This window comes from Mauremys mutica, chromosome 1, assembly GCF_020497125.1.
Source record: "Mauremys mutica isolate MM-2020 ecotype Southern chromosome 1, ASM2049712v1, whole genome shotgun sequence".
Taxonomy (NCBI): Eukaryota; Metazoa; Chordata; order Testudines; family Geoemydidae; genus Mauremys; species Mauremys mutica.
In genome coordinates, this window is record NC_059072.1 from 5146016 (window position 1) to 5160997 (window position 14982).

The 14982-nt window shown below is 50.5% G+C and overlaps 1 protein-coding gene and 1 long non-coding RNA gene across 2 annotated transcripts in view; one reads left to right on the forward strand and one right to left on the reverse strand.

Annotated features, from left to right (window-relative positions):
- Positions 1–10280: 10280 nt before the first annotated feature.
- On the reverse strand, positions 10281–13281 carry LOC123362242. Its single transcript, XR_006576377.1, has 3 exons — positions 12883–13281; positions 11316–11431; positions 10281–10524 (listed from the first exon to the last, which is right to left on the reverse strand). It is a non-coding gene; the product is annotated as an uncharacterized LOC123362242 (long non-coding RNA).
- Positions 13282–14272: 991 nt separating this feature from the next.
- TNPO3 (transportin 3) overlaps positions 14273–14982 on the forward strand; it is an 82288-nt gene continuing 81578 nt past the window's right edge. Inside the window, exon 1 of the mRNA XM_044978907.1 lies at positions 14273–14581. Within this exon, the coding sequence (XP_044834842.1) occupies positions 14447–14581 (135 nt within the window). The 5' untranslated portion in view covers positions 14273–14446. The remainder of the gene's footprint in view (positions 14582–14982) is intronic.

Here is a 14982-nt window from a genome sequence, read left to right on the forward strand (position 1 = left end):
TAGGAGCTTTGTTTGGGACAGTGATGTTCCCTCCACCTGGGAGAAGGTACAAGCAACCCCAGAAGCATCTCCATTGCCTCTTTTCTGCTCTGATCTCTGGACTAAGGACTTACACTAACAGGAGCATTACAACTAATGGACTGAGGACTTTCCAATCTTTTGGAAGTTACCAGAGACATTACAAGCCAGCAGTGTATTCCATCACTGCTACAAACGTGATCCAAGAATTTTGCCATGAGTGTATGTATTTGTTTTCCTTGCCCATTTTAACCAGGGGGTCGGGACCCCCTCAGGGGGTCACGAGGTTATTACATGGGGGGGTCGTGAGCTGTCAGCCTCCACCCCAAACCTTGCTTTGCCGCCAGCATTTATAATGGTGTTAAATATATAAACAAGTGTTTTAATTTATAAGGGAGGTCGCACTCAGAGGCTTGCTGTGTGAAAGGGGTCACCAGTACAAAAATTTGAGAACCACTGATTTTAACTCTCTCCTCTATCTTTTCTCTTATTAATAAACCTTTAAATATCAGTTACTAAAGGATTGGCAACAGCATGATCATTGGGTAAGATCTGATTTATATACTGACCTGGCTATGTGGCTGATCTCTGCGGATTAGAAGAGCCCTTTGTTTGATGAAATTGGTTTTAAATAACCACTCATTGTGAAGTCTAGTCTGCGGGTGGTGAAACAAGGGCTGGAATGCCTAACGAGACTGCACATTTGACTTCTTGTTGATCAATGGGGTGAAACAGAAGTTGACTCTTGTTACTGGCTTGGCGTAGCTTATGGAAGAATAACCCCCCGTTTGGGGTGGGTCTGCCCCATTTCTCAGCACACAGAGAAGCGCTGTGATGCTGCTGGAGGGTGGTGGCTCAACCTCTCTCTCTCCGCTGCTCGCACACCCTGTCTACGCTACACAGCATAGGAGGTCATGGCTCCTGGCTGATACTGAGGAATGCCCCAGCCACGGTGTAATGGGGTTTGGACGTGCCTGTGTGGACAGACAATGTTAAGGAGCTGTGCCCTGGGCCTGCTTCCAGGGTCCTTACTGCGATTACAGAGCAGCTCCTTTCGGAGGGTGCGGTTCTGTCTACACAGTCCATCTTACAACAGAATCATGCCGTCCCTGCTCCCCTCCCACCCCCAGAATTATCCCAAGCAGAGCTGCCTAGAAGCAGGGAGGGGAGAAGAGCAGGAGATTCACTTGAGTTCACTACGGACCCTGCTGTGTCCATCTGTTAACCAGGGAGGTGCTCAGAGGCCATGGTGATGGGCACCAGTACAACCCCCATGGACACAACACTGCTGGGGAAGGTGCTGACACATAGCAATAGCTGTAGCGTAGCTGGGGAATATAGGTCTGCATCCATACAGGCGTACGGGTCAGCGGGGCACCTGAACTGGAGACCTGCACCAAAAGAACAAGCCCCTATCGCTACAGCAGAGGAGGAGCTCCATTCACTGTCACTAAATAGTAGGCTTTTATCCTCGCTGCAGCCAACTACTAGCGCTATCCAACGCAACAGGCAGCAACTGATGCCGATATAACAGCTGATACCCACGGCAGAGAGCTATCTATCCTAATCCACTGAGGCGCTGCTGTAAGAAGTTACCCACTAGCGTTTCAGCAGAGGGCTGGGTGGAAACTAGACAAACTCTTCCATCCGCTTAACAAAACAGGTGAAACAGGGACTGGTGGGGCCAGCCTGGTTCCCAGGAAGTCTTGCTTTACTTTCGTCTCTCTTTGGCAATTCCCCTTCTCTTCTATCCTACCCACCGCTCTTGGTTTGTAGTCTCTAAACCATTGAGGATCCTACTCCTGGCATGTCAGAGGAGCGACTCTGTGACCAACACTTATGTCATGAAACTCACAGGCCTCCTCAGGTCTCACTCAGGCAATGCTCCATGTGCTGGCTTCGTCCCGGGCGTTGATGGAGTAAATTGGCATGAGGTCTGTGTCGCAGATGGGGGTGGCCCTTTATGGGAGCTGGATTGAGCTCCCCACCCTCGCCTGGCACTAGCCAGCTGTCTCCCAGGTGATGGATACATGACCAACAAGCAGCGTGTGTGAGAGCTAGACGGTTGGCGGGGAGGTAGGAGACTCTGGGTCAGGGAAAGTGGGCTTGCACACCACCTGGGGGGAGGACCTTGCTGGGGATATGTGCTACATAGAGAACTGCAGATGCCTGGTCTCCACTGCAAAGTTTGACTGGTAACACCTGTTTTGTTTTGGCACATTTTTGCATGTGCGCCCCCTCAGTTTTGAGTCCTGTCAGGGAAGCCCTGAGCTTCTGCCAGGGAGTTCCTCCCTGATGGCCGCACACCCTCGGTCGGCACTGGTCTACCAGTGGAACGATTGTCTGGACGCTGCATTACCCATACCGGTAAAAACAGTCTCCAATGCCCTTGCCTTGCAACACTCTGGCCGCAGTTCTGAACTCTGCAGGCCAGGAGCCACCAGGAAAAAAGGCCCAAGCCCATTTTAAAGTCCCCAGGTTCTGTTGAAATGTTTCTCTTCTTGCCAGCCCACCTTGGCAAGCACGCAGGGCTGGCTCCAAGCAACACTCTGGCTAAACCTCGTGGTGCCTCCTGGCTCCGGGAAAGAAATCCTGGATCTCCTCAGCCTTTGGGGAGAAGGGGAAGTACAAGGCTAGCTGCCGAAAAACCACAGAAACAAAGCTGTCCGTTCAGACGTGTGCAGAGAAGGGATGCAGCAGCGGGGGTATGGTCAGATGAGCACCGATGCTGGGCGAAGGGGAACGAGCCGTGGCAGGCCTACCAAAAGGCAAAGGAGGCCAACAGATCTGCCGCTTCTATGCAAAGCGGGACGTCTTACTTGGTGGGACCCAGAGGTAGGAACCCCAGAATTGCCCAGCGATGAAGAGCTCGTCAAGGAGGTGGCATGATGGCTGCAGACCCCCTGGAGGGCTGAACCTGGCCCAGATGAGCCCAGAGGAGGAACCCATTGCAGAAGGGAAAGGAGCTGAGTTTGGGTGTTTAATTTATGGCTTTTTTCAAACTACCATATGTTCACATAGGGTGATCAGATGTCCCGATTTTATTGGGAGAGTCCTGATATTTGGGGTTTTGTCTTATTGTCGCCTATTACCTCCCACCCCGTCCCCATTTTTCACACTTGCTGTCTGGTCACCCTATGTTCACAGGCCGCCTTGAAGCTCCTCCCCCTCTCAAAACGGGTGCTCAATGCATGTGGCCAGGGAACAAAGGAATCATCTTTTGCATAGCTGGTTTCTTAGAACATGCATTGCCAGTCATAGGCAAAACAGGAGAGCAAATATTGCAAGCAATGCATCAACATTGACACCTGCATGCTTCAGCCAGGAAGAGCAAAGAGAATTCCTAACCACTTAAATCGATGCATCGCAAGGAGAAAGAGAACCTTCAAGGAAAATACATAGGAAATTAAAAATAATTCTTGCAAGCAGTCCAGTAGCTGTTCATACAGACCATCTGATTGATTTAAAGCTAAAAGTACGCAGCAAACACATATTGCAAATATCAAAACATGCAGTACATTGGTTCAAGTCCAAAACTGACTCCTCGCATGCTGTGCTTGAAATCAGGAGCAGAAGGAAGTAGCGGGGGGTTGTTGCTGACTCGGGGCACTCGGATCTGATGTGGCCCACAGGGCTAGGCAGTGGTAACCTCCCTTCTTTTCCAGAGTACGGCGCTGATCTTGCCAGGGAGCTCCCATTAGTCATCTGGCGCCAGTTCAACGAAGTTTGTAAGCAGGCGTTCCTTGAGATTTGCCTGAACGTTTCTCGGCAGGGCTGCTTTGTTTCTTCCACCCCGATAGGCAACTTTCTCACACCACCCTGCAATGAGTTCCACCAGCGCTAGGAGGAGTGCGGCCGCCTATGGCACCCACAGGAGTGTGTATAGGCCAGAATCACCACTGCCTGTAATAAGTTTGGCAATATTTACAGCGCTGTCCCTCCAGTTATTAGCTGGGATGCCTGGCCGACCACCCCTCACTCCTCAGGGCTACAGGTTTTGAAAAGTGCCCCCTATGCACTCACCAGGCTGGGAACTGCTGACCTGTCCTAAAGCCAGCGGCTCTGAAGCTAGCCTGATGCTGTTTGTTGTTTTATTAAGATCTTTATGGGAGCCTTTTAGGGAGATTTCTCTCTCTTTTCCTATCTGCCACCTCTTTAAATCTAGCAATGTCTGTCTGCCCTGTTGTTAGCAGTGGTCTCAACGGGGGTACCCATTCTGCACCTGCTGAAAAACTGACCTTGAGCAGAAGGAAGAAGAAAAGGTCAAGGAAGGGCATGTCCTCCAGTCTGCTCTGGAGCTCTGAGTCAGGAACAATCAAGATGTATTTATTTGGTCTTGCAAGACAGCCACGCACCCTCCAAAACTGTTAATCGACAATTCAGACACCAGCCAACCACTGTTGAATCGCGAAGGGATACAAATTAACACAAAGCAGCACACGGCCTGAGGATGGGGCACGGGCAAAGCACAAGGCCTTCTCCAGCTGCCCAGCGCCTCAATGGGCCCTTGAGTCACGGCTGTTCAAAGGCAGCAGACCCTCTCCCCTTCCCCCCACCCTGCCAGCGATGGTTTCCCCCTTTGCTTTACGGATATTATGTAAAACACACTGCGCAGCGACACTGATCGGGATATTTGCCTTGGTGAGATCCAGCCTGGTTAACATCCTTACCATCTACCAAATGCACACTATACAGTCATCCCGAACCTGCTCGGACGCTGGTTAAATCTCTCCTTGCTGCTGGCCAGGTGCCCACTGCACAGTTTCATGAGCTAGGGAAGCAAAGGGTGGGTTAGCTTCCCAGGATCACTGCTGGTGTTTCAACCCGCCTACCAATGCAAATGTGCCACCAGCGAAGGGAGCCAAGGGTGCACATGCTCTCGTGATATTGCAATGCTGGCAGTGGTAAAACATCCTGGCGTAGACGTGGCTTTGATCCATGTGGAACTGTGTTTGTGGCCGAACAATAAACGCATCCCTTGGGAAAGGCAATGAAGCAGTGACAGGTGGAGGCTTCACTGAGGCACTGGCAGGTGAGCTGGCTGCAGGCTTACACGTGAGTGGGGAAACTGCAGCAGATGCAGGGCCTGATGCCAGGTTTGAGGCAACCCTGTTACAGGCTGGATAAGAACCACAAGGCCAAATTCATCCCTTAGATCACTCAGTCAATTTCAGTGGGGGGTTAAACCTCCATGTTTGACCTACTGCAAATCTGGTCCTGGCACTTTTGTAGCATCTCTATCCATATTAAAAATCCGCATGCCCTCCAACAAGTGCCTGAACTGAGCAACCACGTCATTACAAGCGGGTAACCTGTGTCCTCACTTGTCTGTCAAATCTGCCATTTAGCTGTTGAGCTTGGCAGGGCAAGGGCTCTTCTTTTCAGGGAAGTGCTGAGAACTGTTGTGGGACCTGTAAAATAGTTCTACACTAAATAAATAAATGGAGATATACCTGTATCTCCTAGAGCTGGAAGGGACCCTGAAAAGCCATTGAGTCCAGCCCCCTGCCTTGCTCTAGCAGGACCAAGTACTGATTCTTGCCCCAGATCTCTAAGTGGCCCCCTCAAGGATTGAACTCACAACCCTGGGTTTAGCAGGCCAATGCTCAAACCACTGAGCTATCCCTCCCCCTTGGTGGTGTCATTCCAAAGTTATGCCTATGTAGCAGAGTAGCATCTGGCCCTGAACAAGATAGGATGACAATAAATAATTGGAGGTATGGGAGACTGAGAATTATAAAAGTGAAACCAGAGTGAAGGTTATTGCTACTTCCTGTTTTATGTGCTTATTTATGTGGAGCCAGATTCTGCCATCTTTCCTCTGAGTAGTCACTGTTGACTTGAGGAATAAGGGTCTACTTACATGGTAGAACAGGATACACTATAGAATATTCCACATGAAATCTAACCCTTCCTATTTATAAGGAAAGGGGCCAACATTTTCAAAGTTAGGCACCTAAATCCCGATGGAAGCACCTAACTAAACTGACCAGATTTTCAGAGCTAAGGAGCAAGCAGCGCTTTGTACCTTTGAAAATCAGGCTTGTTAGATAAGTGCCTAAATATGAAATCAAGTATACCTCTACCCCGATTTAATGCTGTCCTCGGAAACCAAAAAATCTTACCGTGTTATAGGTGAAACCGTGTTATATCAAATTTGCTTTGATCCACCGGAGTGCACAGCCCTCCCCGCCTCCCCCGGAGCACTGCTTTACCGCATTATATCTGAATTTGTGTTATATCAGGTCGCGTTATATCGGGGTAGAGGTGTATCTAATTTTAGGCATCAAAATTTAAAAAGATTTGGCCAATGTCCAGGATGAAGCTAGGTGGGAAATGCTTATTTTGTAGTGGGTAGGAATAGTGGGTATCCCTTTAAATAGTTTGTGAGCCCTTTGGGGTGCTCATTGTGTTCTGTGTTTTAGGGTACGTACAGCTACAGTGGAGCTGGAGGTGTAATTTCCAACTCCAGCAGACATACCTGTGCTAGCTCTGATTGCTCTGAGCACTAACAATAGAAGCATAGCTACAGCAACAGTAGCCACCCCAAATATGATCCCGTCTGAGACCCTAGGTACGTCCTCAAGCAGCCAGCCTTTCCGTGGCGGTGGCTACACTTCTGCTTTTAGCGCACTAGCTTGATCAGACCTAAAGGGGGTATGTCTCCTCGAACTGGAAATGACACTTTCTAGCTCCAATGTAGACATACATTGTCTACATATCAGAGGGGAGCCGTGTTAGTCTGGATCTGTAAAAGCAGCAAAGAGTCCTGTGGCACCTTATAGACTAACAGATGTTTTGGAGCATGAGCTTTCGTGGGTGAATACCCACTTCGTCGGATGCATGTAGTGGAAATTTCCAGGGGCAGGTGTATATATATATATATGCAAGCAAGAAGCAGGCTAGAGGTAACGAGGTTAGTTCAATCAGGGAGGATGAGGCCCTCTTCTAGCAGTTGAGGTGTGAACACCAAGGGAGGAGAAACTGGTTCTGTAATTGGCAAGCCATTCACAGTCTTTGTTTAATCCTGAGCTGATGGTGTCAAATTTGTCTGCATAAAACCAGAGCAATAGCATGTATATGTAGCTACAAAAAGAACAGGAGCACTTGTGGCACCTTAGAGACTAACAAATTTATTTGAGCATGAGCTTTCGTGGGCTACAGCCCACTTCATCGGATGCATAGAATGGAACATATAGTGAGGAGATACTTATACATACAGAGAACGTGAAAAGGTGGAAGTTGCCCTACCAACTCTAAGAGGATAATTAATTTAGATGAACTGTTATCAGCAGGAGAAAAAAAACACTTTTGAAGTGATAATCAAGATGGCCCATTCCAGACACTTGACAAGAAGGTGTGAGGATACTTAACATGGGGAAATAGATTCAATTTGTGTAATGACCCAGCCGCTCCCAGTCTCTATTCAAGCCCAAGTTAATGGTATCTAGTTTGCAAATTACTTCTAGTTCAGCAGTTTCTCCTAGGAGCCTGTTTTTGAAGCTTTTCTGTTGCAAAATTGCCACCTTTAAGTCTGTTACTGAGTGACCAGAGAGGTTGAAGTGTTCTCCTACTGTTTTTTGAATGTTATGATTCCTGATATCAGATGTAAGTATCATCACACCTTCTTGTCAACTGTCTGGAATGGGCCATCTTGATTATCACTACAAGTTATTTTTTTCCTGCTGACAACAGCTCATCTAAATTAATTAGCCTCTTAGAGTTGGTAGGGCAACTTCCCCCTTTTCATGTTCTCTGTATGTATATACACCTCTACCCCGATGTAACGCGGTCCTCGGGAGCCAAAAAATCTCACCGCCTTATAGGTGAGACCGCGTTATATTGGGTTTGGTCCAGTATGGCATACCAGCAAGAGCTGGTATGCCGTGCCAGACTGGACTGGCTTCCCTGGTGGTGATTAAAGGGCGCGGTGCTCCAGCCGCTGTGGGGAGCCCCAGGCCCTTTTAATCACTGCTGGAGCTCCGGCTCAGGCGAGGATTTAAAGGGCCTGGGGTTCCCCGCAGCGGCTGGAGCCTCTGGTCCTTTAAATCACCACCCAAGCCCGGCTGCCAGAGCCCCGGTGGGGATTTAAAGGGCCCAGTGCTCCAGCCGCTTTGGGGAGCCCCAGTCCCTTTAAATCACCGCCGGAGCTCTGGCAGCGGGGCTCAGGTGGGGATTTAAAGGGACCGGGGCTCCCCGCTGCTTTACCGTGTTATATCTGAATTCGTTGCGTTCTATCGGGGTAGAGGTGTATATCTTCTTACTATATGTTCCATTCTATGCATCTGAGGAAGTGGGCTGTAGCCCATGAAATCTTATGCTCAAATAAATTTGTTCATCTCTACGGGTATGTCTACACTACCCGCCGGATCGGCGGGTAGCAATTGGTTTATCGGGAATCGATATAGCGCGTCTCATCTAGACGCGCTATATCGATCCGCGAATGCGCGCCCGTCGACTCCAGAACTCCACCAGGGCGAGCGGTGGTAACGGAGTCGACAGGGGGAGCCGCGGACGTCGATCCTGCACCGTGAGGACAGGAGGTAAGTCGGAATAAGATACTTTGACTTCAGCTACGCTATTCCCGTAGCTGAAGTTGTGTCTCTCTCATCGACCTCGCCCCCTAGTGTAGACCAGGCCTAAGGTGCCACAAGTACTCCTGTTCTTTTTGCGGATACAGAATAACACGGCTGCTACTCTGAAACCTGTCTATATGTAGCTAGGCTTACATGTTTGTGTACATTTTGTAAACCCAGTTATTTGGAACCCTCTCTGCCTTGGTAGTGTCTACCTATTATTTTGTTGTGCAAAGAATAATAGACACAACAGTTATTTATCTGGAACACGGTATGGCTGTCCCTGAAGAAAAGGGCAGCATCTGAAAATTGGGTGCAAAACCTTTGCCATAATCCCGCTAGTCATGACTATGGAAGTTTCCTTCCATCTATTTAAGTCTGAACTTTAGCTGTGTCTGCTCTTCTCTAGTATTGGTTCTATGGATAAGACATCTCTGAAGTACCATTTTTATTCCTTAGTACTGTATGTGGAACCAAGACGGATCCACTGACGAGCCCAGCCTTGATCTGAGGGTTATTCAAATTATTTTTATACTCTGAAAATGTTGAAAAAGCTTTTATTGTTTGGATGATGTCTAGTGTGTACGTTTACTGTGTTTAACGATATATCTGCTGCATGCAGGATTATTTCATTAACAGTGTACCACTCCCAAGGATTCCAATGAAAGCATGAACAGAGTGAAATGAGTGAAACAGAGGACATACTTTTCCATAGCCTGGGGGAGGATGAAGAGGATCAGAAAGAGACGACAACCCCCATCTAATGTGTAACTGAGGAAAATATCCAGACCAGGGGTCGGCAACCTTTCAGAAGTGGTTTGCTGAGTCTTCATGTATTCACTCTAATTTGAGGTTTTGCGTGCCAGTAATACATTTTAACATTTTAGAAGGTCTCTTTCTCTAAGTCTATAATATATAACTAAACTATTGTTGTATGTAAAGTAAATAAGGTTTTTAAAATGTTTAAGAAGCTTCATTTAAAATTAAATTAAAATGCAGAGCCCCCCAGACCAGTGGCCAGGACCCGGGCAGTGTGAGTGCCACTTGAAAATCAGCTCGCGTGCCGCCTTCGGCACACGTGCCATAGGTTGCCTACCCCTGATCCAGACAATACATTCCATTCCCAGACCATTACAAAGGTTTTCCCTCATGGACTGGGGCACTCCACAGTCAAATATTTTTTTCCGTCTCCAGTCACTCTGGAGGTGTGGAACAACATGAGAGATCCCACCAAATGGCTAGTGGAGATTTGTTGCTTATGTCTTCTTAGCATGAAACCTGCCTGACATTCATGGATAGTCATGAATATCCCCTTTGCTAACAGAGGAAAATCCTATCCAGCTGCAGGGCTGGCTTGTTGATGGACTGGCAGGATTTTACCTGTTGTTCCCATCTAGTGACCAGCTGACCCCTAAATGTCCTCTCCTTCTGCAGCACCAACACTGAACACCTGGAATCACTAATGACTTCTAAGACAAATGCCGTACAAGGGTGGTAAGATTAGAATATCCACGGTGTAAGACTAAATTTGATCGCGGCATGAGACGTTTAAGCAACTCTATGCCACAGCTCTCAAGGAGACCAAGCGAACCTTTTTCTCTGCAGCCATGGCAGCTGCAAAATGTCAATCATTGGAAATGTTTAGGATATTGCCCCACTTAAACAATGCAGATTGCCTTCAATCAGTCTCCGATTCCAGGAGACTCCTGCTGCAAAATGCTCTCACCCTACTTGGGGGATGGGGGGAGATAAAATCTGAGATAGTTTTTCCAGGCCTGAGGAAACAAAATCAGAACAGTGGGCAGTGAACAGTGGGCAGTGAACTTGAGCTTTTGGGATGGATCCAGGAATAGAAGGCTGTCCACAGAGCCCCAGATGGAACATGATGCTTCTCAAAATTCAGCCCGTTGATTCACACAGCAGGAAGTTGCTGAAACACAGGAGGAGATCCAAACTACCACAAACTGACCCATGCTCTTCCGGGCTGGCGAAGGCTCTGGTACTCTGGGTTGCCCTTCTACCCACAGACAGTCAATGTCTCCTCTTAAGAAACAACCTATTACCCACCCTAAGACACGCAGTAGTCGCAAGGACTATCACTATCACCCATGATCTAATCTCCATTTCTAAGCAACGTAATTGAGAAAGTGGCAAAGAGCTGGTTCCTTCTGCTTAAGTGTACCCCATTTAATCAAAATAGTCTCACATCACAGAAAGCACTCCGCTGCTTCATGAATCAAAACAATCTTTTTATCTACAATGCTGGCATCTCTATTTGTTGGTCCCCACTATCCATGTTCTCCTTTCTTGCCACCAGAAAGATGTCTTAGCTCATAAGCACAGACCTCATCGTAAGTTCTCTTCACAGGCCTCAGAAGTGATTTCTGATTCCACATCTTTTAATGTTAGTTAGCAATTGCCACCTTTCCTCTCATCTCTAGTTTATTGATTCAGTCTACTGCCAGGCTGATACGCTGAAGGACTGTTACCAGTTGGTTGGTTGGTTGGTGGGTCTCAGTGCATTTCCTAGCAGATCGTTTCTGTGATGTGGACATCTGTGAACACAGATGGGTCTGCTGTTGGCAGTTTCAGTTGAGATGTAAGGACGGAATGGGTGAGAAAGACTGAGCTATTCGCTCAGTTCATACAGTGGTCTTTCCAGGTCACATTTGAAACACATAGATAGGGGAGTGACGGAAGCTTACTCTGTATATGCTCTACCTGTTCTGTAGTAAATAGGAAGCTTCAGTCTCCAGAGCTTCCAATCCAGCATCTTTCATGTCTCAGTTGAAGGTCACATAATTCAGCACCATACACCAGCACTAAATTCACCTAAACTGTTGTAATAGAATAATTTTTAGGAAGGAAATAGGTTTAGATTATAAACTTCTCAGGGTAGACAAGAAACCTGCCCTGTGTTCCATACACCATGGATCATGTTGTGAATTCTCAACAAATACATTAATTTATGGAATTATCTTCCTCAGTGGCTTTTCCGCTACGTTCCCAAAGAGGAAAATCTAGATTTCAAACCCTTTTTGTTTGTTTCCCTGGTTCTTTCTTTCTGCTCTCAGTTCCTTTGTCATTTTGTATTCATCGATTTTGGTCTTTGACGCAGTGCGGTGAGACTGCAAAACTTCAATGCAAGCAGGTAGTACCCCAGCCTAGACCCCTCAACAAAACTGAAACACTGGCAGCTGCTCTAAGATCATTACAATGAATCAAGGTTACAAAAACTACTGTAGCTACCAAAGGAATTTCACAACCCTTTCATAACTCAGTTTTGATTATGGGTTATTTATTTCTTTACTTGGTTATTTACTCTTCATGGACCAAGACTCCATGTACTAGGTCAGTAGCTATACCGCCTCAGGCCACTATCTAATTAACTCTCACAAAAAAAGCTGGATCGGGCCTGGTCAGTATTTGAATGTGTTCTTTTTAAAAAAAAAAAAAATCAGGTCTGCATGACATGGAAGTTGTCAATGTGCTCTTCCTTCTAAGAGTATTAAACGATGTGGCATCAGGGCCATCGTGATGTGAAGCCGAATTCCTGAATACTCATGCTAAAGGTCAGACTACATTTTTCACAAGAGGAGGTTTGTTAGCCTCATAGACCAGGCAAAATATGGGCGTGTATAATTACATTTTACTTTCCTCCATTCCCACTGCAATTTCAATTGGACATTCGAGTTTTCTTTCAATTGTTGTGCAGCATTGCAATGCATTGTTAAACAGCCGCCACCTTCAATGTAGAGGTGGTTCCATTTTAGTGGCAGGTGAAGTGATTTTGCTGTGTGTATAATCTCTAAAGCGGTGGCTTTCAAACTGTTGGTCGCGACCCAGTACTGGGGTCATGGGCATCAACAATTTTCTTCAACTGGGTCGCAAGTATAAAGTTTGAAAACCATTGCTCTAAAGGATTTTATAGAGATAGAATATATTATGCTAAGTATATATATAAAATAGAATATATTATGCTAATAAGGGCTGACTTTCACCTTATTTAAATCTCAATTTTTAGCCATATAAGGGGGGGGGGGAGAGAATCTTGAAAAGCGTAGCCTTTGTGGTGCCACAAGCCATAAACCGTAAGAAATATTTTAGTGCTCATCTCACCATGCACTATGGGTGAGACATTTTTGCCCAATTCTGTAAATGCACTCCAGTATACTGCCTCACTGCTCCCAGAAATCCACTAAGTAGCCCCCAGAAAGCCTCAGCTGCACTGAACTGGTAAATTAATTATCCAAATAGCAGTGTAGAAACAATGGCTAAAAAGCGTTACCACTTTCCCCAGTAATCCGGAAAGCGCCATCTTATCAAGGAGAAGGCAGATAAGGTGCCCTTTATCTGTGGTGATGGGAGCAAGGACAAAGCGCCTCGTTATTCAGAAAGTGACTTTTAAAATCAGGTCACTCGTCTGAGCTGGGTCGAGAACAAGACACTCCTTGGAATGTGGATAAGAAGCAGTCCCGGATGAGTGTCAGGCAAGGCCTAGCAGCTGGCAGAGATTGTTTGGGGCATGGAGGCTGGGCAGAAGGTGGGGAAGGACAGGCCCAGTTACGTGTGTGTTTGGAAGGAGGGGGGGGCTGGGCAGCAGTTAACTGAGGGCACAGCCAGCTAGGTGGATTGAGCAGCACCCGAATAGCCCCCAGGTGTGTTTGGGATGGGGGGCACAGCCAGGTGGAACAAGCAGGGCAGCCCCCAGAGATGTTTGGGGGTGTGGAGCTAGGCAGGTGGGTTTTAGCAGGGCAGGAGGACCAGGGCATCCCCCTGGAGCATTTGTGGGTACAGGGTACAGACAGGTGGGATGAGCAAGGGGAGGAAGGAAGGACGGGTAGCCCCCAGGGGTGTTTGGGGAGCAGGGGTGTGGGGAGGGAAGGCAGGCTGAGCAGGGCCATGGGGGGAAGGGGGAGCAGTTCTCCCGTGTGTTTGGTGGTGAAGAAGCTAGGGGGGTGGGACAGGAAAGGCCAGAGGGATAGCAGTCCCCAGGAGTGTTTGGAGTGGGAGCTGGGAGGGTGGGATGAGCAGGGCTGGAGAGGCTGGGCAGGCCTCAGATGTGGTTGGGGAGGATTGGGTTGAGCAGGGCTGGAGGGGGAGGGGGGTTGAGTGGAGCCGGGGGCTGGGTAGGCCCCAGATTTCGCTGGGGAAGGGAGGGTGGAGCCGGGCTGGGGAGGGGGGGGGGAGTGTTGACTGGAGTTAGACAGGCCCCAGGTTTGGCTGGGGAGGGGGGGTTGAGTGGAGCCGCGGGCTGGGCAGGCCCCAGGTGGGGGGGGGGGGCACAGCCAGGTGGGACGAGCAGGGCCAGTTGGGCGTGGGGGTGGCTCTGGCACCGCCCCAGGGCGCTGAGCGGGTCTAGGCCGGCTGCCCGGGGAGGTGGCAGGGCCCGGGGCGGGGGTTACTGGGAGGGTCGGGCCGTGGGGGGAGGGGTGCCGGCCTGGCCCTGCGGGAAGCGGGCCCCTAGCAGGAGGGGGGAGCCTCCTTCCCGCCTCTCGGGGCGGCTCACTTCCGGGTGCGGGGGACAGGTGTGGCGGTGGCACCGGCCGGAAGCGCGCGGGGGGCAGCCGGGGGCGGTGCCGGAGGGGGTGGCGGTGCCCTGGCTGCGCAGCCGCGTATCCGCGCGCTGGGCTGGCTGGGCCTGCAGGCTCCGCGGCGGCCGGGCGGGAGCGCTGTGCGGGCGGAACGCGGTGCGCGGGCCGCGCGCTTCCGGGGGGCCGCGTTCTGGGTGGCACCGCCCCTCCCGGTAACGGACACGGCCGGGCGAGGAGATGGCGGCGGCCTGGAGCGGCGGCTGCTGCTGCTGAGGGGCTGGAGCCGGGCGCGGAGCGGCCTGTGCGGGACCCGGAGCCATGGAGGGCGGCGGAGGCAGCGCGGGGAAGCCGAGCCTGCAGCTCGTGTACCAGGCGGTGCAGGCGCTTTACCACGACCCGGACCCGAGCGGCAAGGAGCGGGCGAGCTGCTGGCTGGGGGAGCTGCAGAGATCGGTGAGCGGGCCGGGCCGGGGGGAGCTGCGGGCCGAGTCGCGGGGGATCGGGCGGCCGGGCCGGGCGGGGCCTCGGGAACTGCAGGAGCCGGGGGGATCGGGCTGGGCCCTGGCGCTGGGTGAGCTCGGCGAGGGGGAGCCGGGCAGCGCGGCCATGGGGGATCGGGCGGGGCCTGGGGAACTGCGCGGCCGAGGAGATCGTGGGCCGGGCCGGGCCGCTGGGGGAGCCCGGCGGGGGGGGGGAGAGGCCGGGCCGCGCCGCGGGGGCCGCCCGGCGGGGGGGGGGACAGGCCGGGCCGGGCCGCTGGGGGAGCCCGGCGGGGGGGGGCCGAGGCCGGGCCGCGGGGGGAGCCCGGCGGGGGGGGTGGGGCGGGCCGGGCCGGGCCGCTGGGGGAGCCCGGG